Source organism: Sphaeramia orbicularis, chromosome 1, assembly GCF_902148855.1.
Source record: "Sphaeramia orbicularis chromosome 1, fSphaOr1.1, whole genome shotgun sequence".
Classification (NCBI taxonomy): domain Eukaryota; kingdom Metazoa; phylum Chordata; class Actinopteri; order Kurtiformes; family Apogonidae; genus Sphaeramia; species Sphaeramia orbicularis.
The window spans coordinates 35,943,044-35,967,443 of record NC_043957.1 but is presented as its reverse complement, the minus strand read 5'-3'; the positions used below and the strand labels follow the sequence as shown (position 1 = coordinate 35,967,443).

The 24,400-nt window shown below is 38.0% G+C and overlaps 2 protein-coding genes across 3 annotated transcripts; both read right to left on the bottom strand.

The window, feature by feature from the left end:
- Positions 1 to 2,588: 2,588 nt before the first annotated feature.
- Positions 2,589 to 17,848, bottom strand: srp68 (signal recognition particle 68). The gene is made up of 16 exons (XM_030136499.1): positions 17,711 to 17,848; positions 17,177 to 17,243; positions 15,809 to 15,922; positions 15,406 to 15,601; positions 15,231 to 15,313; positions 15,009 to 15,118; positions 14,117 to 14,196; positions 13,727 to 13,867; positions 10,220 to 10,318; positions 10,068 to 10,132; positions 8,072 to 8,225; positions 7,717 to 7,811; positions 7,050 to 7,179; positions 6,650 to 6,725; positions 6,491 to 6,543; positions 2,589 to 4,512 (listed from the first exon to the last, which is right to left on the bottom strand). The coding sequence occupies exons 1-16, from the start codon at positions 17,796 to 17,798 to the stop codon at positions 4,285 to 4,287; spliced, it is 1,779 nt and encodes a 592-aa protein (XP_029992359.1). The 5' UTR covers positions 17,799 to 17,848; the 3' UTR covers positions 2,589 to 4,284.
- polg2 (polymerase (DNA directed), gamma 2, accessory subunit) lies at positions 7,597 to 23,822 on the bottom strand. 2 transcript variants are annotated; one of them, XR_003935618.1, is made up of 10 exons: positions 23,000 to 23,822; positions 21,902 to 22,007; positions 20,879 to 20,984; positions 20,388 to 20,573; positions 20,181 to 20,318; positions 19,973 to 20,053; positions 19,798 to 19,898; positions 19,441 to 19,695; positions 14,651 to 14,655; positions 7,597 to 7,607 (listed from the first exon to the last, which is right to left on the bottom strand). XR_003935618.1 is itself a non-coding variant. In XM_030136511.1 (8 exons), exons 1-8 carry the CDS (start codon positions 23,487 to 23,489, stop codon positions 19,530 to 19,532), a joined length of 1,374 nt encoding a protein of 457 aa, XP_029992371.1. In that variant the 5' UTR covers positions 23,490 to 23,822; the 3' UTR covers positions 19,373 to 19,529. The 2 variants fall into 2 exon arrangements, 1 of the variants encoding a protein (XP_029992371.1); XM_030136511.1 differs by lacking the exons at positions 7,597 to 7,607; positions 14,651 to 14,655 and having other exon boundaries at positions 19,373 to 19,695.
- Positions 23,823 to 24,400: the final 578 nt, after the last annotated feature.

Below are 24,400 nucleotides of genomic sequence, written 5' to 3'. Positions count from 1 at the left end.
TCTCCAAACCTACACGCTCCCTACTGCACATGCTCAGTTCCGTCAAGGTCAAAACTGGATGTTTCAACAAAATAATGAAACATGAGATGTTGAAACTGTCAATTTAGTTTTAATATTTTTACTTGTTAACAATAAACAAAGAAAATCATTTGCATTTGTTTGTGTCTGATGCAGCCACACCTTTCAATTCAACTGAATTTAAGTCAATTCAATTCATTCATTCATTCATTTTCTGAACCCACTTTATCCTCACTAGGGTCACTGGGGTCACTGGAGCCGATCCCAGCTATTTATCGGTGAAGGTGGGGCACACCCTGTAAGAGTTGCCAGTTCATTTTTTACTGTCTAAACCGGACTTAGACAGACTTATCCATGCATTTACCTGTAGCAGGTTAGACTACTGTAACGGCCTTCTCCTTGGACTCTCTAAACCAGCTGTAAGACAGCTGCAGTACATCCAGAACGCTGCTGCTGGGGTCCTGACTAGAACCAGGAAGTATGACCGTATTAGTCCTGTGCTCAGGTCTCTGCACTGGCTTCCTGTGGCTCACAGAATAGACTTTAAAACAGCTGTGCTCGTTTATAAGTCTGTCCATGGTCTAGCACCAAAGTACATCTGTGACATGTTGGTCTCATATGAACCATCTCGGACCCTGAGAACCTCAGGGTGTGGTCTTCTGCTGGTGCCCGGTCAGGACTAAACAGGGTGAAGCTGTGTTTCAGTTCTATGCAGCTAAACTCTGGAACAGTCTTAATGATGACGTCAGACAGACCTCTACTGTGACAATGTTTAAGTCCAGACTGAAAACAGCTGTTCAACTGTGCATAGAACAACTGAAAGGGTTCCATCTGCACTCTTCTCTTTCACTTTGTTTTAATTGATTATTTGTTTTATTGATTGTTTTATTTGTAATTGTGTGTTTTTAACCTGTCTCTTTTCCATTTTTGTAAAGCACTGAGTATGAATTGTGCTATACAAATAAATCTGCCTTGCCTTGATCACAGGGCTGACATATAGAGACAGTCACTCTCACATTCAATTCAGTTCAATTCAACACACTTTATTTTTGCTCAATGTGCAGTTTAAAAAGAGCATAAATTTTGATTGTGTTTTATTTTAACAACTTTGAACGGTGACCTCGAGTATCCTGAAAGGCATCTATAAACAAATTTTTATTATTATTATTATTATAAAAGTAGCTTTAAAAGGCAACACTTGTCAAAAACATAAAAAACACGCAGTCTGGGGAGGACACACAGAAAAACAAAGAAAACACACACTGGTAAAGTGTTTAGTGTGTTCCAGTGGTAAAGTGCAAAGTGCTCTGGGTTCAGAATTGAGGAACTGGACAGTCCTGGGGCCAAAGGTGGCTTTCCTCTGCTTGTCTTTTGAACCACAAAAATGTTTTTTCACAAATATTCCTTGATATTTGAAATTGCATAAAATTTTAAGGGCATCCCAAAACTTTTTTCCATGACTGTATGTTATGGGATCTCAGGTCCAGAACTCAGATCAGTAACATGATTAAAAAAACTGGACTGGATGCCACCAAAACCTTTGAACTAAACAAAAACAATGGAGGTTACACGGGTGTGTCTGAGTCTTATTCTAAACTACACACAGTAAACATGACATGGCCGTCTGCTTTAGAGTCAATCCAAATTGTGATGAATGTGCTGTACTTTGGACTTTTTCTGTGTGACTAGTATCAGTTTTTTTCCACCTCAGTAATAATTTGCTTAGATCTTTCATCTTGCAAATGCAAATAAAGGGCTATGTTAAGAATAAATTAAATACACCCTCTAACTCTAGGTGATATTTATCTCTGCTGCTTTGTTTAAACCCAAATACCTTCAGCGCATCGAGACAGAGCACATTTCTGCAATAACATCCATTACTGGCGCTGATGACAGGCAACAGATAAGACAACTATGTGGACGGGACATGTGTAACGCCAGCGTTGAAATGTGGGCTTTAACATGCACACTAATGTAACTATTCATACTTTTAAAAAGGCACTAACACAAACCTAAATACATTCACACCCTCTGAAGGCATCCATCACACCCACAACAGTCACACCTCTGCCACTTCCGTCACCTTTTACTAATCCATGAATCACAAAAGGTAATAACTAGACATTTTCTGCCAAAAAAGAAATAACAGAAAACAGTACTTGGTAGATTTTTTTTTAATTAGGCTTGGAAATCAAATCAAATATTCTTATCATTTCACTGCTGTTTCACCTTACAGTTGACAATTTATTAGTCATCATTTCCAGGCTATTTCTCGAGCTATTCCTGCACATCCATCAACATAAAACACTTAAAAGAAAAAAAAAAATAAAATGAGACATCAGTAAATGTGGACGAGAAAAACATGAGTGAATCAGTCCTTTAGCGAGTGCGTTATCAGGTCCCACTGCGTTCACACTGCAGGCAAACAGGCTCAAATCTCTGTTTTTTCATAAACATACTGAATCTAACCTTTTCTCTGTTCCACTTTGGGTCAGTATCATTTGAGGTCCTAAATCTGACAAAGGTTTACTTATATAACAGAAAAAAAGAAAACATATATATATTTTTTAGTAAGGACATAGTTTGATTTTTCCTTTTTAAGGTCCTCTCAATTTTATTTCTTCAGCTCAGACAGTAGATAAACCAGTTCAGGGTCTATTTTATTATTATTTATTTTCCAAAGGGAGACATTTCACACATACTTCCATTATACATGATGCCAGGTTTTGATAATAGTGTTTGCCGAATTCACAACCCTCGTCTTCATTCCCTTAAGGGTCCTTGTAACCGACAATTAGATAATTTACACCAGATACTATAAAATAGAGATATTTTCTACAAAAAAAAAAAAAAAAAAAATCTCATTCTACTGGAACCTAATTGTCTCCTCATTAAGTACAGCTTCCACTGCTCATCGAGTTATAAATGAAACCGTAAATGCTGCCTTCAGTACAACAGCCTGCTGTGTGATGTGGTTATTCTTTTGCAGATGCAGGATCAGTATAGTTTATACTGGAGCCTGACACTAGATAAAAAAAATATCTGATCTGAGCGATGAATCCAAACCTGTAGTATGAACCCAGCCTAAAGGAGTGAGATGCTTTTGGTGTGGAAAGAAGATGCAAGTCTGCAAAGGATGACAAAAAAAAAAACAAAAGATTGTTCTGTTGGTCATGAAAACAGCGGAGTCGAACATGCTCGGAGGTGTGATTAAAACCTTCGTAAGAGTCAACTCACACCTATAAACTGAAAATGATGGCATTTTGATAAAACAAATACTTCAGGAAACAACCGTTGCCTCACAAAATACATGTGTGATTACTTGCCCTCACTAAATGTAAAGTGGAATCAGTTGGACCCGTGTCAGAGTACACAGTATGTTCACTAATGTTATACAGCCGTTTTCTGTTTTAAGGTCTTTAGTTTAGATTCTCTGATGAGGCCTCAGTAAAACCTCTAAGAGCAGAGTAAACCGTGCAGGTGTGAAGGAATCCTCCTCCTTGTGCTCTTTTAACAGCGTATCCAGTGGAATATTGTGACCATATAGTGTTTTATTTCTTCAGGTGTCATGTTAAATACTTTTTAAAAAAGTGGGTGAGGGCTCAATTTGTGGAACAGAGACTGTAAACACAGGTAGGCATTGATGATGATGATGGATTTTGCCAAACTACAGGTAACATGATTAGTTTTTATAGTTCATGAACTCTATTTTACATTTAAAAAACCAAAGCTGGAGCAGAGATAAGACTGCACTCCCATGTAAAATTTAGGTTTAAGAAATGTTCAAATCTAAATCAAGGGGAAATAAAAAAGGAAACATAAGTACATGAAGGCGCTTACATAACACTGACAAAAATAAAAAGACAAAAAAAGGAGAGGTCAGAGTGGCTTATTGACCCTGACAGGATTGTAAAACTGACACCTTGGCTTAAGTATCAAAACCATGGCATGGCCGGTGAAACTCTGGAGTCACAGACACACCTCCGACGCTGAAATGACAGAGGGCGTCAGTATGAGGAACCCATGCAGCTGGATGTTACAACTAAAGATGGCAGGTGGACTTGGGTCATACTGCTACTTGAAACTGATTCAATTACTTTACCTCCTTTCTTTATTGATTAGACCCACTTCCTCAGACCTGCTGTTGCACCCATCACGGTGTGAGGCAAGAAAAATTTAAATGTAACTGAAACCATTCGAATTAACAACTGACCCAAGTCGGTTTTGTTTGCGGTAAACCCAGGGAGTCAAAGCCTTGTGTTTGATTTAGCTGCCGAAGCCGAAGATGCCCTTGATGTAGCCGGTCAGGCCGCCCTTGCCCTTCTGCTCCACCTTGTCGTCCAGCGGCGGGAAGGCCACGTGGTTGAGCGCCAGGTCGAAGAACAGCGGTTTGCAGGGGATCGGCTGGAAGTCAGGTGGGAACTGGACCAGATTGGGGTGCTTTCCTACGAGGGTAGTGTCGAGGCGGAAGGTCTCCAGGCGATCGCAGAGTGGCTGCAAGTAAGACATGGAAGCAAGTGAGCCCCTTCATTCATTCATTTTCTGAAACCGCTTCATTCTTGTGAGGGTTGCGGAAGTGATGGAGCCTATACTAGCTACCATCAGATGAAGGCGGGGTTCACACTGCACTTCATCACAGACAGCCATTCACAGCTATGGGCAATTAACCTATAGCGCATTTGACAAGATCTAAGAAAGACAACTTGCACTAAATAATTAAGGTTAATAGAGTTTTCACTGTGATGACTGACAATGGTAAATACTGATAAATAGGGATGTAAGAAAATATCGGTTTTGCAACGTATCACGATATTTCATTTCACGATACTGTATTGATATTGAAAAGTACTGTATTGATATTTTTAGGTATTTATTCAAACTTGCGGCATTGTACCAGTGGTGCCATTGTACGATGGCGCCCTCCCGTGGTGCAACAGCAGCATTCTACCCGTACGCCCTCCCATGCTGCAACACTGATCACACATCAAACGGACATCGGACGGACACAGAACACGCATTATATGGTAGGATGCAGATATTGTGGAGGTTCATTTTTACCTCCGCCAAGGAGGTTATGTTTTTGCCAGGGTTTGTTTGTTTGTCTGTCTGTTTGTTTGTTTGTCTGTTCGTTAGTGTGCAACATAACTCAAAAAGTTATGGACAGATTTTGCTGAAATTTTCAGGGTTTGTTGGAAATGGGATAAGGAAGAAATTATTAAATTTTGGTGGTGATCGGGGGTGGGGGGGCCCACGGGGGGGTGCAGACCAGAAAATTTCATCAAAATCTGTCCATAACTTTTTGAGTTATGTTGCACACTAATGGACAGACAAACAGACAGACAGACAAACAAACCCTGGCAAAAACATAACCTCCTTGGCGTGGGGGGGCCCACGGGGGGGGCCACTGATCAGCCTTGGCGGAGGTCTGCGCTCTCCGAGTGCTTCTAGTTGTTTTTGTTTTTCTTTTTTGTTTATATTTTATTTATTATTTATCACTATTTTATTAATTAAATACTGGTTATTTGAAGCACCCTAAAAGCACTTGTTATTGTCTGAGAGGCACATGTTAGTTCCTTTGTTGGGAATGCACAAAAATAATGTTCTGATGTTAGTTAAGAACAAACAGAATATGAACATTTGAGCAGGATCTTAAACTGTAATGTCTGTAAAACATAATTTAAGTTTTAACTGGAAAATTTTGTGATATAGCATCAGATCCTGTTGTGATCAAATAAAAATGTGTTTAGTATTCGTGTATATTTTGGGTGTAATTCAATTCTTCAAGGAAATAATCATTTTTAAAAAAGAAACACACAAAAAATTGCCTTTTTAACAGTATCATGATATATCATATGATGATCCTAGTATTGTGATTTGTATCGTATCGCCAGATTCTTGCCAATACACACCCCTACTGATAAACTGACATGTGTCCTCCATCCGGGTTTATAATCTCTAAAAAAAAAAAGCAAATATTTATCAACTTATTTGTTGTGCATTTCAGACTTCACTGTCCAGTCCTTCATTCAGGTTTGCATGTTACACTTGTAGAAGCCGAATATTAGATGTGGATTGGTTCCTAAAGTTCTATGACATCCCAACACCTACCATTATATCTGGTTCTTAAATTCAGGATGTTGACGAACCCAGAGAAATTTGTTAGTAAAAACACTGAAAAATATTTGTTTTTGACAAGTGGAGGGGGACATTACAGACAAGACAGAAATAGGCAGAAAAACAACAAAAGACGTGTCATTTATTCTTTTGCCCTTTTTGTTCCAATTTGTGAACAAAGTGTAAAACCTCACTGTTTAAGTGTTTGATATCAGTGACATCCACTTATGTTGTAACCTTCTGTCTCCGAAATCTGTTGTTTATTTCTCTTAAAAAATGCCTCCAAAACATCTTCCTTTTCAAGTTTGCAAAACACAAATTCACTTTTCTGCTGTGGTTTGACTCTTAGTTTTCTTACCGTGTTGTCTTTCACCTGCTGCTGAGCAGGGACTTCAGCAGTGTCGTCGGTGTCTAAAACACAGATAAATAACTTCAGGCTTGTACAAGGAACTAAACAGGACAGCAACAATAATGTCGGCAGCGTTGAAAACAGCTGTCGGCTCAAGGGAACTCTCACCTAAAATGGCAGCAGCTTGAAGTGAATATTTTTCAGCGCTGACTTCAGCAATGAGTTCCTGAACGTCAGGTAGATCCTGGAGAAACAAAACAGTGTTTAAGTTTTAGAGAAAATATTAAACAATAAAGTAATGACTCCAAAGCTCTGAATGGAATTGTTTTTGCTTTATTTATCTCCTCAGGAAAAGGAAAATCATATTCTTGTAGATAGAGTGTGAAGATCCAGAACCTCAAACAGTTTACAGGGGCATTTTCTCAGGAGTAACTTTAATTTTATTGTTTTTTTAATGCAGTAATACAGTGTGTGTGTGGTTGTCTATTTTAAAATTCATTACTGTTTTATTATTATAATTCATTTCAAAACAAGATGACCCAGTTCCTATAACATGAACACAACAAACCTTGAGGCTGTTGTTGAGGCTCTTAGCCTTAGACTGGACCTCCTTGGCATATTTCAGCACCCTCTCATACAGCACTAGGGCCTCGCTCCACTTCTTCACCAGCACATATGACTGGGCTATAAAGAAACATCTGAGAGGAACACAAATGTATTAAAACACACGTGAATCAAGAATAACACATGCAACAACATTATACAAACACATCCAAAGTAATTGGCTTGTCCTGAATCAGAGGATGGGTATCATCTGCTTTAGTGTTTCCAAATGTTTGTATCCAAATATAATGATAGTAATACTCCACAATAACTGAATGGAGTTTTGACTCAAGCCCAATAAGTCTTGTCAGCCTTTTTATAACAAGATGTTGAGGATACTAGTCAGAAAAACTTAAAATAATAATATGAAATGAAAACTAATGGGAAACTATAAGACACCAAAGGAAATCACCTGCTATTTTAGTGAGACTGTGTGTAAAAGCCTTTCATGCATTGTCAGATATGCAAAAACCATAAAACTAGTTGAGTTGAAGCGACAAACTGCAGACAAATTGAAAAGATGCTATTTTAACATTAACTGCATCATCAACCAAAATATCAGCTATTAGATGATCAGAGGGTTGGATAAGTACTATGTTCAAATGACTGATTAACAAACAAATGTGTCGGACCTGTAAGCCTTGTAGACCAGCGTCTTGAGGGACACCTCCTTCTGGAAGGTATGGTCATCCTCCAGACCCTGCAGGGTGGACAGCTCAGCCAAACTCTGAGCAGACAGACCAAAGGAGGAGCAGTGGAGGAATAGGAGGTGAGGAGGAAAGTGGAAAAGGAGAATAACAGATGAAGTTAGTTTGGAGGAAGTGACAGAGACGTCTCTTCACTGGTGACGGCACAGATCAAACACTTTATCATCTCACTTCGCAGCTACAGAGTGAAAAAATTACATATAATGTGGACAATGGTTAGTTTTGTCATTGTGAATTTGTAAAAGTTGATGTATTTCGCCTGTGTGGTGTGAATGTGTACCTGCAGGATGATATCATAGAGGCGGATGAGGTCCTGTGGGCGGGGGCCCCTCTTGGTCTCGTCAGCCTCGGGTTCCTTCAGCTTGGCCTGCAGTGTATGGGCCATGCTTTCATTTCTCTTGACCAGCGTACACAGCTTGATGTAGGTCAAGTAGCTGAGAGAAGAGACCAGCAGCACATTTATTAACAAAGGAGATGAAACATTATGACAAACAGAGGACGCAAAGTCTAATATGAGCCTGGACACATGTTAAGAGAAGCTACAGATTATTAAACTGTTCTTCTCTGAAGTGTGGCACAATGGTCTGAAACACTAAATCCACATTCAGACAGGTTCATCTTATGTGACCACTATCTCACAGTCCTCCTCTGTAACAAGGAATAAACGTGTTTTGCTCTGCCTTTGTCTTTTTCTGCATCTGAAGCTTTGTGGAAAAGTTCTTAAAATATTCCAATAACACAATAACTCTATGGCTACCAAGTCTGAGAAAGGACTGGGAATCATGACTCGGTTCCAAAATGTCCAGTCCATCAGAATTGGATAGCTACATGCATTGAAATTCATTTTGAAAGGTTAACTCTCTATTATCCTTAAAGGGAAATTCAGTCACCACATATTATCCATCCTGATACACACATAGTACCTAGCATTAGGATTAGCAGTTAGCATTAGCCCCGGTCGAAGGTGCTCAGGAACCAACTCCGGATCATCATTTCACTGACAGGAGAGTTGACCTATAGTCCTGTTTTTAATGTCAGGGGAAATGTGGAGTGTGGAGAGAACAGGTAAACTCAACATTACTGAGGCAGAGGTGCTACCCACTATACCACTGCACTGCAAATCTTGCCGGCAAGTTTTTAGGAAGGGTCTGAGAGAAACAGTGGCTGCATTTTGACAAAATGCCACATGTATCTGAAACTTTGGAAAAGTGACAAAAAAACGAAAAACTAAGAAAACACAAATTATGTGCGTTACCATAAAGTAGCTGGAGCAACTACTATGCATACTGTCATCAGATAGTGGTGATCAAGTGTATGCTACAAGTGGCTGTATTGAACAGTAGGAGAAAGGGAGCATTCTATTGCCACTTTGCATCTAAAATGGCATTCATGGGTTTTTTTCCATGGATGAGCCAAAGGAATAATTCTGTCTCCTCATCAAACCACACCATAGGTTTTATGGGGCTATCCAAGAAGACTGTGGGGATGTCACTACTGATTTACAAATTCAATAGATTAGAACTCTTTTTTGAAAAAATGTATCTCATTCATATTATACGCAATAAATGTTTCAAAAAGGCAAAAAAAAATTTGCAAAATGTAGAAAGTTTTAGGAAAAATATATTAATGGAGAAATCTACTGTCAAATTATGATCTACACATACCTGGGAACTCAAAATAAAGATGAAGTAGGTGTCTAAAACTGGCCTAATTTCATATAGAAAAACAACAGAAGCATTAAACGTTATGTCTGTAACAACAGTATTTTAACTAAGGTTGGAAGTATGTGCAATATGCTGAAACACCTTTCCTCACAAAATGGGCTTATTTGCAGGAATGCTGTGTATGTGACACCCTACACCATGAGTGCCACTGTTTCTGAGCCAAGCAGCACATCCGCTCCCAAGGGTATGTGTCTTGTTATAATAAGATTAATGTCCTGCATGTAGGCTGAGCGTGGACTTCCACTGACTAAGAACATGTAAATGAAAAGAAGGTATCATGGTTTTCTCCACTGCATTTCAGCACAGTGCTAAGGCTCTGATTTTAAACACTTACACTGTTGCCTACTTCTTCCTCACAAAGTAAGCTTTCAAAGAAACAGGAAGATAAGATGCAAAAATAATGGCAACATAATCTGTTTAATCCCCAACTGTTAGAGAAAAGATAAATAAGGTTTAAAATTTGATCGCGGATCCCCATTAAACAGTAGATTGTGGTATTGTGTGATCCGGTGTCCTCAGTGGGATCCATGTTTACAAAAGAACACCCGTTACCTGTGCAGAAACTGCATGTTGGACACTTTGCCGCTGTCACTATCAGAGCTCCTCTCACGCTGCTTCTGCAATGACAAGCAGTATTTTACAAACCCTGTAAATGCTTCTTCAGTGTAAGCCTGTGACTGTCTTTTGAGCCTGGTGCATCTTACCGCCTCAGCTTTGAGTTCCTCTCTCACAGCCTGGATGGTGTCTCTGCATTCAGCCAACAGGGTCTCATACAGATGCTCTTTGGTCTCCTCATTAGACGCCTGCATTAACACATACAAACAGAAATTATATGGAAAAACACTGATTTGTGGCTGCATTTATCAAACTTCTTCCATATTTTACTGTAATCCATAAAAACACATACTTATTTCACACAGACTAGTCCCTGCTTTACGTACAGCATTGCAACACTTTTATCAAAGGGGTTTATTAAAGATTCAGCAGTAAATACAATTATGATATAAATATGAAGTGATTTGATGATGACATTATTAACAGACAGGTACAGAAAAAGAGAAAAACCCATGCCAAAGGGTTTTACAATGAGAGGAATTTGGGAGTGTAGAAGGAGGGCTGAGCGTAGAATGCTCTTTGTAACTTCAACAATAAGAGTAACAATTGTAATGTCTAGAGAACCACCATGAACGTGCCGGTTTCATCTCACTATAGTCAGTAGTTTCACTAAGAATTGGTGAATAGAGACAAACATTAAAAGCAAGACAATGCCTCAATCCAAACTATTTTAAACCTCTATACCTGAGCTGTACAAATACACAGCACACATCATTTGCACTTGATTAATACCAACACTACGTTAATAAAAGTCACTCGTGCAAACAAATATTTGATCCTTTTAGGAGTTTGATACAAAGAGAAACACTTTACGCAGGAATGTGACTGTGGCAAAGAGGGGAGAGACGTCGGTATGTGGCCAAGCAGGCTGTCGATACATTCCTGCACAACAAATCAGCCATCACACACAGGTTTCAGAGTTCAAAGCTCAGGGAATGACAGGATTGTTCTTCACCTCCCCATTCTTTTACTGACCCACCCATACAATGGGCCTGTGTTCCTCTACAACTGTCTCACCGGTCTGCAGGAAGTTGAGTTGATAAGAAAAAAAGACTGTACTTTAATGGGGTAAAATAACCACCTAATGTCAGACATCATTTTAAACTGTCAAAAGGATACGATTCTGTAAAAGCAAACCTGCTCACAGATCATTACTAAACTGTACAATGGAAGGAATTCCATCCAAGTAGAACTAAACGTTAAACTGAACTGATTTAATGCACAAAATGGCAAACCTCTACCAGCAAAAATTTGAGTAGAAAAATGTAAGTAAGGCTGCACCTCACATAAAAAGTAAACAATTGGAAACACATCACTCTATCTCTTGAATTTATGCATGAAAAGATAAAAAAAAACTGGTGCTGTGTTTAGACATTACAGTGAATAAAAACTAAAAAAAACCCTGTAAGATTAATATCTAGTGATGTAGTAGAACAGAGGGGTGTTGCACTAATCTTAATTCTTGCATGTAAAAAGGTCATCAGAATGAGCCAGGTGAAAGGTGACAGAGGATACTTCGAAGAATGATGGAAGAAATGGACTTGATTCGAGGACAGGTTCCACTCAGATTTAAGAGGAAGTGCCCCTCCTTTTTGTTTTGTTTTGATCGTGATAGTTGTTTTGTCTGTTACAAAAGGGCCGAAAAGAACCAACTTTAAAGTATTTTTAACTATATTGGAAATCCCACATCCTCACATTCAAAAGGCAGGAAAACTTTTAGGGAACAACACAGAGGAAGAATGTTACGAGAAAATTCCTCACAGTAATAACTGATAGCAGACAGTTCGTAGCGCTGCTCTCATCCACCTAGAAGGCTGATGTTCTTTAGCACCACACTCGAGTGCCAACACCCTGGCAACGCCTAGCACAACTGGTTCAACCTGCTTAGCATCTAGTGTTTTTGAAGGGGAATGGCTCCATTAAAAACTGATTAGGAGGTTGTAGCTCTGAAGTATGACCTAGTATGCCTTTTCCCATCCCCAGAGGCTAAAAACTGTGGATTGAGCTCACAAGGGGAAGCTTAAGGTGTCGTGGTTAAATTCTGACTTTCAGTGAGTAACGCAAGACGAAAGGTGAAAGTGCTCACTCCTTTTTTTTTTAACGACATTTTATGTATCACTCATAAAGTTCAAAAAGAAAAAAAAACTGTTTGGATAATTAAGATGAGGAGCTTGAAGGTGCCATAACACACATTCAGACACAGCCATTCTTAGCTTAACAATAGTGTGTAATACAACAGCTATGGGCCAATAAGGGCCCATTTTATATTTCAAGGTGTTTAGAGCTGATATTACTAATCTGTCCACAGAGACCTGCTGGGTGTGTGTGGGCTGAAACGTACAGAATGCAGTCATGCAATGAGAGAGGCTGCATGCCAGAGTCCTGAGTGTCTGTGGGTGTGATACTGTGGGTGTGTCCACAGGGTGTGCCGAGTCTTCAGACATGAGAAACCAGATGGGTTGTGGTGGCAGCGAAGGACCAAGTTATGACAGTAAAGAAGATGGTGCCACCTATTGAACGTTTTAAGAGCTACATCAACTGCTGTATGAAGTATGAGTATACTAAAACAACATGTTCTACACATTCTGCATCATGTAAACGGGTAGTTTTATAGACATGCACACTGGAAGAAAAGTCACAGGAACTGAAAAAAGAAATAGATTTTGACTCTGATTGTATGTGACGTCAGGAGCAGATGATTTAAAACAGTAATAGTAACAGTAATAGCTCTTCCTAAAATTGCACATTGGCTTTTTGACATTTATTGGTATGAAAATGAAACCAACAGGGAAAATCTTCTACAGTAAGTTTTAGAGAAGTCTTTAAAAACAAGCAGCCTTACTTGCAAACAGGTGGTAAAGAACCCAGATGGAACAAATAAAAACTATATGGGTAAAATTACTTGAGCTTTTTGTTTTGTCTTTTACCAAAACGTGGACTTGTTAGTTTTGGGCTAAGCATTTAAACTCTGTTTTAAATGTTTACCACAACTTACAGCCTAGTTTTTCTGCTGATCTCAAACCTATCGGAAAACAACCTAGTATTGAACATATTAATTTTGTATTCAGAGAATTATTAGAAATGTTCATATTGTACAGAATTGGACTTTTTGTCAGATTTCTGATGGCCTGTGTGGCTGTTGTTTCTGTTTGTCGACCTGTTTAACTTTGACAGAGTAGAAATTATGTTGGTTAGAAACCCATTATCAAAACAGATGGTCAGCTGTGAAAATACAACCTGTCTTTTAACAAACTGAAGTTTTCACTGACTGGAGTGATTAATGTTCCAACTTGGCATGCAGAAAAAAAAAGCAAAAAAAAAAGGAAGTGCCCAAAAATATTAAAACACTGTTTCCAAAAATATGAAACTTAGGGGCATTATGATGGAATTAGCAAAGTGGTTAAGCTGTACAATAAATTGTGACAGTCATTCAAGTGTGTCCTCTGATCCAGAATGAAAACATGAGTAAAGTTACACTCTGTCCAAGTAGGAAAAGGTAAAGAATTTCATTGACCACAATGTCTGAGAAAGATATGAATCACATATTTTATGGCCACGTTAACACAAACTTTTAAAACTAGGCAGAAAATACTAACCTGAGCAATGGCAGCCTCGTTGTCTGCCAGTCCCAACAGGAAGATGCGAGCCTTGTCAATCTTCACGGGCACTGTTCGCCCTCGCCACTCTACCTCGCTCATAGTGGCTGCTTGCTTAGTTCTTGCCTGAGTGATGAGGGCCTGAGGAGATAATAAAATTACAAAATTATTTAATGTAACAAGTTTTTCTTGACTAAAAAACAGTAACTTGTTAGGCACTGGACTTTTTCTTTCTTTTTTTTTTTTTAAATATACAATTTTGATATCAAGATTTAAAAAAGCAGTTTCAGTTACAGCATTTGTTGCAATATTGCAACTTTGGCACTTAAAGGGTTAATAACCAGTATTAAGCATTACGTAAAAAGGCCATTGATCACATGAAGACATCACCTCTAGTTTTTCTGCCATCATGCCTCCACCTCCTCCAGTCAGCCTCATCTGCATCAAGTCATTGATGGCATTCTGGTCACCTATGAACAGATGGAAAAACACAGATGGGGTTGGCGTGAGCTCTGGCATATATACAGGATTTCAGGAAAAATGGGATAAGTTGAATGCTACATCTTCACAGGGTCTGAAGCTCTGGATGCCAAACAACCCTGAGAGTTGTTTTTTTTTTTTTTAATTTAACCTTTATTTAACCGGGAAAAAAAGATCCCATTGAGATTAAGAACCTCTTTTCCAAGGAAGTCTTGGCCAAGAGGCAGCATGAAATACAACACACAGTTACAACGTACAAGAATTTACAGGGCAAGTCAAACTATGAAAAACCAGTGCAATTCACTGAGTTAGTCTCTAGCACTTTTAGCAACATATTCCATGTGCAAAGAGCAGAGTAGACAAATGCCCTTTTACCCAGCTCTGTATGGGCGAATGGCACAGAAAGGAACAAATGTTCATTTGATCGCAGACAACAAGAATCACCACTTCTTCTTGTTATTAAACTACATATACAGGAAGGCAATAATCCAAGTATGGCCTTGTAAATAAAGGTGTACCAGTGTCCTAACCTCCTTGTGGACAGGGACAGCCAACCCACCCTGGAATACAACTCAATGATGTGTCATGGCTTTAGAATTAGTAATAAACCTCAGAGAAGCATGATAAACTGTGTCAACCATTTGAAGACATTTTTATGATGCATTCATAAAAAGTTTTTAATCACTCAGATCCAGAATCATAGTGGATGGAGCAAGACTTACTTCTAGTGCTGGTACACAGCTAATAAATAATGATGTTGAAGAGGGAGGTCCGTTTCCCATCACCAGTGTAAGATACTCACCAATATTGTAAGCACAGTAGCGGATGTTGGGTGATATTTCATCCACACGCTGGCGATATAGCACTGCCAACTCCTCAGTGAATGCACTGGCCAGCTTCTCATAGATGGTTCTGAGACAAAACAAATGAAGAATTGTTATAAATCTAAAACATGACAAAATAATGACTGCCCATGTAGTCAATTAAAACTATCTTAAGGAACCCCAGTGATGTTAAAACGCACTTGCACTTGTTGAAGGCCTCCATTGCCCGCTTCCATTCCTGCAGTTCAAACTCCACCATGCCAGTCAGATATGCTGTGTAGGCCTGCAAGCAAACAAAGATGGCAGGGTAATATTTAACACCTTTTCAACCCATTACACTGCAACCTCATGTGTTTCTCATGTCTATAAAAGTACCTGGGCCTCCAGTTTGGTCTTGGCATCAACACGAGGGCTCTCACACAGCTTCTCCAGCTTCTCACTGTGCTTGGCAGCTTTACGCAACCTTGCCAGCAGATGGAAACGTTTACGTGGTTCTGTATTGGCTTCCTGTTTCAACTGCATGGCATAACTCCATGCACGCTCAGCCTCCATCAAAACCAGCAACAGGTACCTGGTGAGGTGAAAGTCATTCACATTTTCTATAAATTGTGTAAATAGCGAAATATCTAAACAGCTGTAGAGCAGATACTAACATAGGTTCTGAACCTCTTTACCTAATTATTTGAAAAGCAGATTTAATTAAAAAGGCTCCACGTTTAATTCAATAAATATATGTATGTATAGCACAAATGTTTGGCTCAGACTATCCTTCTCTTACCTGCTGTCAGAAAGCATTTCAACAGTAATTTTCTTCCCAACAAACTTATGCCGGTTGCCCATCTTGAAGCCAAGAGTCTTGCGCAGGCGTCGCAGTCTGCGAGAGCAGTAGCCCCTACACACAAAGACAATTACACTGGAGTTATTTTATTGATGCTTATATACAACACTTCATTGTGGATGTATCATAGTGGCAAAGACTGTTGTCATCGTTAGTTCCATAAGTCATTTTTATAATTTCAGAGTACAGAATACATTGCTTTCTCTGAAAAATGCCCATTATGATCTGAACCAAAGTTCAACAACTACAGTTAAGTTGTTGTAAATAACATTTTGGATTTTTAGCAACCAACAGCAGTTTACCATTGAGGTCATAATCAGTAGTAAACTGTTTATCATGAGGTACTTTAAGTCATTTTGTCTGCTGCATTTACATACATAACAGTGTGTGACACCCTTACTAAAACCTCTACTTACAATTTTCACTTGATGAAAATTGATGTGAACTATATTAAGGTTTAAGTTTGTTCAGTCATGTTCCATAATACAGAACACATAATCAATGAGGTTGATTTCAAGTCAACTGACAGTGGATTCTGTTGAGACTGAACAGCCTTGGGCAGAAACTAAATGCTTACGCCTCACCTATATTCAAATCAAAATCAGTTTTAGGCAACGAATCAATACATCAAAAATCATTCTTGCTTGAATCCCTCGAAAATATCTTCACAAACCAACGTTTTGAAAACCATTAATGAATTACACATCTTTAAATGTATATTTATGTCATTCCTTAATTTAACTCCACTAACAGAAATACATCTTCTTTTACATATTTAACGGCTTTTTTGTACCATAAATATACAAACACCTCTGAAATCATACCTGCTTTCCCGTATCAAAAAGAACTTTTGAACAGAGCCCGGAAGTGACTTTTGTTTGGCTCAGAACATTACTTGCACAGTTTTGTAATAAAACAAGTCAGTGAATTTCATAACATATAAAAAAATAAATACACAAATAATAAAGCAGCCATTGATTTTACTTACTGTACAGGACTGTGATCATTAACAGCTGTGTCCTAACATATGGTGGCACTGAGGGTTTATATGCAAACAGTTAAGTCTTCAGTTACATTGTAAAGTGATTTCTTCAATAAACTTCATCTCCTGCTTAGTTAATGTTAATGGAAGTATATCCTATATAATAACTAACAATTTGAATCTTAGACAAAAGTTATCATTTATGCCCCATGCTTTTTGCTCATGGACTGTTTTGTTTTTATGAAAACCTATACTGTTCACTGCTGACAGGTTCAGACAGTTGTACATACTAATGAATGGTTAGTGTGTGACAGGACAAAGCTCACCTGTATCTCTGGTAGTCTCCGTGCCTAAGGCCATGCTGCTGCTGGGACTCCTTGATGATTTGCAAAACTGCGATTCACAGTTAAAGTCCAACCAATCGTACCTACATCTTACCAAACATGGGACTATCTGAGAATAGTTGTCATTCATATTCTAATATGACTATAAAGGTACTGTGGACAATACATTCATGGACAACACAGGTGACTGCAGAGCTTCCATACACTATAAAGTACCAGCTAAAGTTACAGTTAAAAGAGTTATAGGCGCAACAGCATTTCATAGAATTGCATGTTATACGTTGGTAGGTCACCTCATTAATTACATTCTACAGTACAGAACTAGTAGCAGGCAAGTAAGCCAATTTTATTTGCCAGTAACTGACCGGGTAAGACTTTCACTGTGACACGTAGCCTAAATATGCTAGCTAACCTTACCCATTGCTCGAGCTAACCGGCTAATGTTAGCTTCCGAGTCTGACAACATGAAAGACAATTACAAAACCGGCGCAACACATTAGCTGCTGTGAAGGATACTTTCCAATCCTAGTCCTCCATCTGGCAAATTTTCTTTATTTTCATCCAAGGTTGGAACTTTGGCTTCGTTTTGTCTGTCTGCGGCCATCTCTGAATGCTAACAGCTAAGCAGCATACAGACACATGCTCAGAAGAACCAATAACGGAATAGGGAGGGGCAAAGTTACTCTAAATATCGCGATATTTAGAAAACTGTTCAGTCTATGAATTTGACACTATTTGATTAGGCGGTGTTAACATTAGCGTCACTGTACGCCTTAAAAAAAAAAAAAAAAAAAAAAAAAAAAAAAAAAAATATATATATATATATATATATATATATATATATATATATATATATATATATATTCAGGAGTTAATATGGCAAATATAGACTATTCAAATATCAGTCTGATTTATATATATATATATATATATATATATATATATATATACATATATATATACATATATATATATATATATATACATACACACACACACACACACATATATGTGTGTGTGTATGTATGTGTATGTATACACACACACACACACACATATATATATATATATATATATATATATATATATATATATATATATATATAAGCTTTAAAAAGGAAAAGAAAGAAAAAAAAGTTGGTTTATGCATGCATATAAAGTGACAGTGTACAACTCAGTATCCACAGTTTTGGACAAAAAAAAAAAAAATCCCACCTTGATCTTTAAGATGTGAATTGTATATATCTTTTGTTACTAATATCATGATAACAGAAGAGGAAAATGTTTAAATGTTGGCCATTTAGAACTGCAAGTGTAGAATTAAGCCAGTGACTCCTAAATTATTTCCTCTGAAGGATAAAATTAATCTGGATGGAGAGCTGCAAACCAAAATGATTTTATGTGAAAATACATGAAAAATGTCCTCGGTAATTGATAAACATCAGCTACTTAACTGGAAATCCACAACAGCCCCTTCCAGCACACAATGGATTAACGAGGTTATGTCCTTTTTAAAAGTAGACAAAATTAGATAGATATGCAAAATGGGGAAACTTGAATAAAATCTACAATAAATGGCAACTGTTTATGTATTTTTTTGAGAAAATGTAATTCCTTTCCCTTTTTAATTTAATTTTTTCCCCCTATTTTCATTTTTTCTTAGATTTATGTGAACAGTTTATTTTACATAGAGTATGTTTTAGTACTCTTTTCATTGTATTGTTTGTCAGGTTTCATTGTTATTTGTTCTTAAACATATGCAAATCTAAATCTAATGGTGTATACTTGTATGCACATCAATAAAAAATATGAAACAGAAAATACATGAAAATATGTTCTGTTTTTTCGATGTTATATTGTATTTCTCTCCTGTTGTTTTTATAAGGAAAGAGCAGGAGAAAGAAAACACTGTAATTATTTGTGGACAGCATGTATATACTAATCACACACCACTGACTAAATATGAGTCTTAACAGCACTGTGCTGTAAGCTGCTGTAAAACCCGTATTATGTACTTTTTAGTTGAGCAAACCTTACATTTCATAACCATTACAAAATTTTGCAATCCTTCCAAACTAAGGAGAGAATAAACATGAACTTATCAAATGCCATGGATGGCCAACACAAACAGCAGGTGGGCTACTAAAAAAAAAAACAAGACAATAGCTAGGAGAATAAAACATTTCAAGTCCTTTATTATTGCACTTGATCCACTGTCATCTTCATGAGATCCACTACTACTACACCCCTACAGTGAAATGTTCCTCACAGTTTCCGTAGCTTCTCAAGGAATTTAGGCAGTACAATATTCCGACATCCATAAACAAAAGTCAATTTAGATGTTGTCTGCTGCAGAAATATATTTGGAGAGAAAGTCTTTTATGTTAGAGATGTGCATAGTCTCTCTGATAGTTGTGTCTCTGCTGCGGACCTGAAGGAGGCCACTCTCCAGTGTGTTCTCACTGATCACCACAGTGAACAGCACTCCCATCTCGTCGTATCTACAGTTTTAAAAAACAAAACAAAACTATGAGTCCACAGCAAAGGAAAATAACTTCTTTCCCACCAGCAAAATAACATAATCAAAATGCTTAACACTTTACTTAGCATTAAGCTGTTCCATTGATGTTGGTGTAGTTTCAAGATACCCAGGCCATGCAGAGATCTCAGCTTCTAGTAACTCCAGCAGCAGGCCTTCACAAACCTTAAAAATCACACTTATTATTCCACTGTGATGTGTATGTACAGAAATGAATCATTCATATATATTTTTCCTACCTGTCGCAGCTCCATGGTGGCTCCCCTGCTGATGTCTAAAGCCACTTTAACTGGAGCTAAAACGGGATGCAACTTAAGAACCTGAAATAAACAGTAAACTAAAACTCAGTGACTGTAACTGAAAACATCAAAACCGAGGTGGAGACAAGAAAGATTTAAGAAAGGCCAGCGGTTGTTTTTCAGGATGTGATCATCCTTAAAGCATCACCGTTCTCTGATGCAGCCTCTGCTTGCTGTCTTCTCTCCTCAGCTTCTGCAGTGAATTGGACAGAAAGGCCATCACACCACGGTCCATATTTCCTGTTACAGACACGACGTGAGGAACCGACTTCCGCCCATCTCGACACTGAACGAACAGAGAAGACACGTTTAGCTTTGTCTTTAATATGATAGTTGCTGCTGAAAACACACAGACCTGAAGTTTCGAGCGGACTCCATTATGCATTTGCAGCAGCTCAGCGTCTCCTCGGCTCCACAGTGTCTCCAGGGTGTCCACCCCCCATGGGAAGTTGTAGGTGATCTTCACTCCACGGGAAGCCACCTCTTCTAGTTCCTGCTCTGGGATGTCGCTGCTGCTGAAGTCTGATGGAGACAGGGCAAACTGGAAAGAGACAGTGAAGCATGACTGCAGGAACAGAGACATTAAAGTTACATGACTTTAACCCAACTGAACTTTTTTGGTTTTTTAAAGGGAGATTTTTATGTCTAATGTATGGAAAACATAGAATTTGCCCCAATTATACACACATAAAAAACAAATAACCTAATTATGAGTCTGCAGCCACTCAACATGCTTTTACATGTTTCAGCTCACAAAAAACATACCTACTGTAAAAAAAAAAAAAAAAATCTGTACTAAATTTTCTTACCCCACAACCTGCTTGCATGTTTTAAAGCATTACTCACTTTTCTCCACCACTTGAGTCTCTGTCGAGCCCAGTGATCCAACCACTGGGATGATGTACGAGGAGAGCAGAACCAAACCAGAGATGTCTGAGTGACTTCAGCTGGGCTGGGAAAGAGAACCGATGACGTATTTTATGTTTATGTTTATGCATTTGGCAGACGCTTTTTTCCAAAGCGACTTACAGGGGAAAACCAATCAAATCACTCAATCAATCAAATTTTATTTATATAGCACCAGATCACAACAAAAAAGTTATCTCATGACACTTTATATATAGAGTCGGTCAAAACCAGACTCTAAGTCAATTTACAGAAACCCAACAGAATATACATATACAATACATATTTTATGACAAACACACTCCATTAGACTCTTTTACAACCTTTCAGGATTCACCACGTCACCAGCTGCCATATTTAAGGGTTAGGGCTACATTTAAGCTGTGTATGAACAGATATTGTTTAGGTTGTGTTTTATCCACGTGCTGAAAACAGAAGCTCCAAAATAATTTCCTTCAAATTAAATCGAGTATATAGTATTTGGATTAATGTATCTCTGAGTAACATAGGTTCTATGAAAAGAGTGAATGCTACGAGGTTAAAAATGGACACTAACAAAATAGCACAATTTCTCATCAATTCAAAAGTGGCCTGGCCCCCAGACGCAGGGATTTGCTTTGGAAAATAACCGCAATGGTCCAAAAGAAGAGATTCCATGTCTCTATACAAATATTACAAGTTCACTGTCATAGCAAAAGGATCTACAACAATCTGCTGCTAAAGATATGATTTGCCAGTGAGTACACAGGCTCCCCTCTGCAAATGTTAAACCAGCTTTACAGGATCACACTGCTGATATGAACACAACGGGAATGATTAAGAATTAAAAGGTAGCTAATACATTTGTTTGTTCATATGCATCTGGACAGCTTGTTGCATAAGAATGTGCTTATGAACATGTACAGTAAAAAAAAAGTAGACATCAGACATACATTGGACATCAGACAGTGGATGAAGCCTCACCAATCAGAGCCATCAGCGGGTTGGAAACACAGACCAGTCTCTGCCAGACCAAAGGGCAGCTTCCTATTCACTAGTTCCAAAGAGGGAACAAACTGTTCCAAAGCACCTGAGAACAGCCACAACAACAAATAAAACAAAGGCAAAATGCTTTCAAAATTTTTCATTTACTCTGCTGCTTATGTTAATTGTACAACTAATAATTATTCCAAACATTTATTTCATAAAAGGAAAAATGTAGTTAACAAAAACTCTCAAAGTCCCAAAGTAAAATCGTAGTAGTTATTGTGGTTATAAAAGTAAATATTGCTCCAAACCCTCCAGATCTTTCGCTGCAGCTGTAAATGATAGCTTTATAATCTAGCCCTTCTTTAGCTGTGAGTAGTTTATTTGTAATATCATACTAACTTGATTAACTTTTTAACACTCTAATTACTGACAAATTACTGTCTTCCCTGTCAAAAATCCAACAATCAACCCACGCAAAGACATCGTCTGACCGCCGACAGTTTGTTTGAAAAGGAAACAATGTTAAAGTTGCTGGTATTTCTGTTTTTATTATAATAAATTTTAGTTCAGAATTTTTTTAATTTTTTTTTTTACATTCTACAACTTTTGTATGCATAGCAATTTCCTCATGTTGACATCCTATGATATGCCTGTTATATAATGTATAATAATGTAAATATTTATTCACTTGTACATTCACTTGTTTTTTTTTTTTTTACCTGTCTTTTTCTCTGCACTTGCTTGTTGTATGTTGCTGCTGTTAACTGTGAAATTTCCCCACGATGGGATAAATAAAGTCATACATTATCTTATATTCTATGTACTCCTGATAATTAAAAAATATTGTAATATACTGTAAAGCTGGTACCATGTTAATGCAATACAAGCTTTTGGTCACATATCTGTACTAATATAGATGTAACACTTGATTATTGGGACAGAACAGAACAGACACTAGGAGAGGATCACCAAATAGCATCCTACAAGCCTGGACTCAACATTAAATGTGATGTTTGATGAGCAGGTTGTAATAGATGTATCGGTTCAACTACTGACAGTCACATTTGTGTAATACAGTTTGCAGTGCTCTACCTTGGAGAAAGTTTGTTCTCAGTGATGCTGACTTCTGCAGGAGTACATGGACCTTCTGGATCAGTTGCTCTTTGCTCAGCTCTTGTTGGTCGAGTATTTGTTTTAGCTTTTCAGACTCAACCACCTTGAGCAGATCTGGTCCCTGTGTTGGTCTGTCCTGACTGCAGCTCAGGGTGTTCACTCCAAACACTTGATCTCTGGACCTAGTCACAGAGTCCCACCATTGGTCCAGCAGGTTTCTCCTCAGCTCCATACCCAGAGGTCCATAGCTGCACTTCACCCCACGCTGAAACAGGTCTATGTTGGTTTGACCGGGTGAAATGTAATGTCTGTTGACATATAACTGCAGCAGAGACTTGACTTGTTCCACACTCGGTGATGCATCACATAATCCTCTGAAGTGCTGCAGAACCAGTGTTTCATAGCCTTCTGAGAGTTTTAATAAACCAAGTCGCCTTCTCAGGACATTTTTGACACTGTGAGTTAACATGATGGAAATAACAAGAACAAACACCCACGGATGTCATTCAGTCCCAAGACAGTCTCCTGAACTGAATACTAGGGAATGGAATGTAGAGACGTAAACAAACCTACAGGCTGAGAGAACAGGTCTGCACTTCACTGACAGTCAGTCAGTTACGTCTGATAGCTCACAGTATCCACAAATGTGCTGTGATAACGGTGTGTTTAAAAGACAGACATTACTCGGACCTGTTCTGTCAGTTGGTACTAACACTCATTCTCAACAATGACCGCTACAACAAGTTTAAATCTTACTGGAATTGCATGTGCCATGTAAACCGGAAGTGAACAGTTGTACATCCGGGTCACAATATCACGTGGTAAGACGGGCGTTCTGTAGAGATGTTCATAAAACAGCTTCATCATTATTTGTCGTAATTTACGAATTCATAAATGTGTATTTATTAACGCATATAGCTTGTTTATGTTTGGGGAAAATAAACTACAACATCGTGCTTCCGTTGTTTTCTGCTTATTTTTAATTAAACACTCATCCCTCATCTTACCATTTGGTTGTACCTACTGCAAACTGGTATATGGGGAAAAAAATTTAAAAAATAATAATAATAAAAAGAAATTCAAGTAAACCTGAGCTTCACCTCCATTAAAATGTTTTCATCAGTCGTTTCTTCATTTTAAGTCCTTGATATATTTTATTTTGTTCTCACTGTTTGTCCATGTCCAACTTTTTAAATCATGTATTTACTTGTGTATTTGCATATTTGATGACACCGTCCATTCAAAAGCAGCCCTTTTCACACTCAATAAACTACCTATACGTTTTGGATATGGTAGTTTCTTTTTGAAAAGACTTTTAATTGCTCATACTGTATTAATTGGTTATGGTGTACATAACCAAAAATACTGTCAGTAATTTTC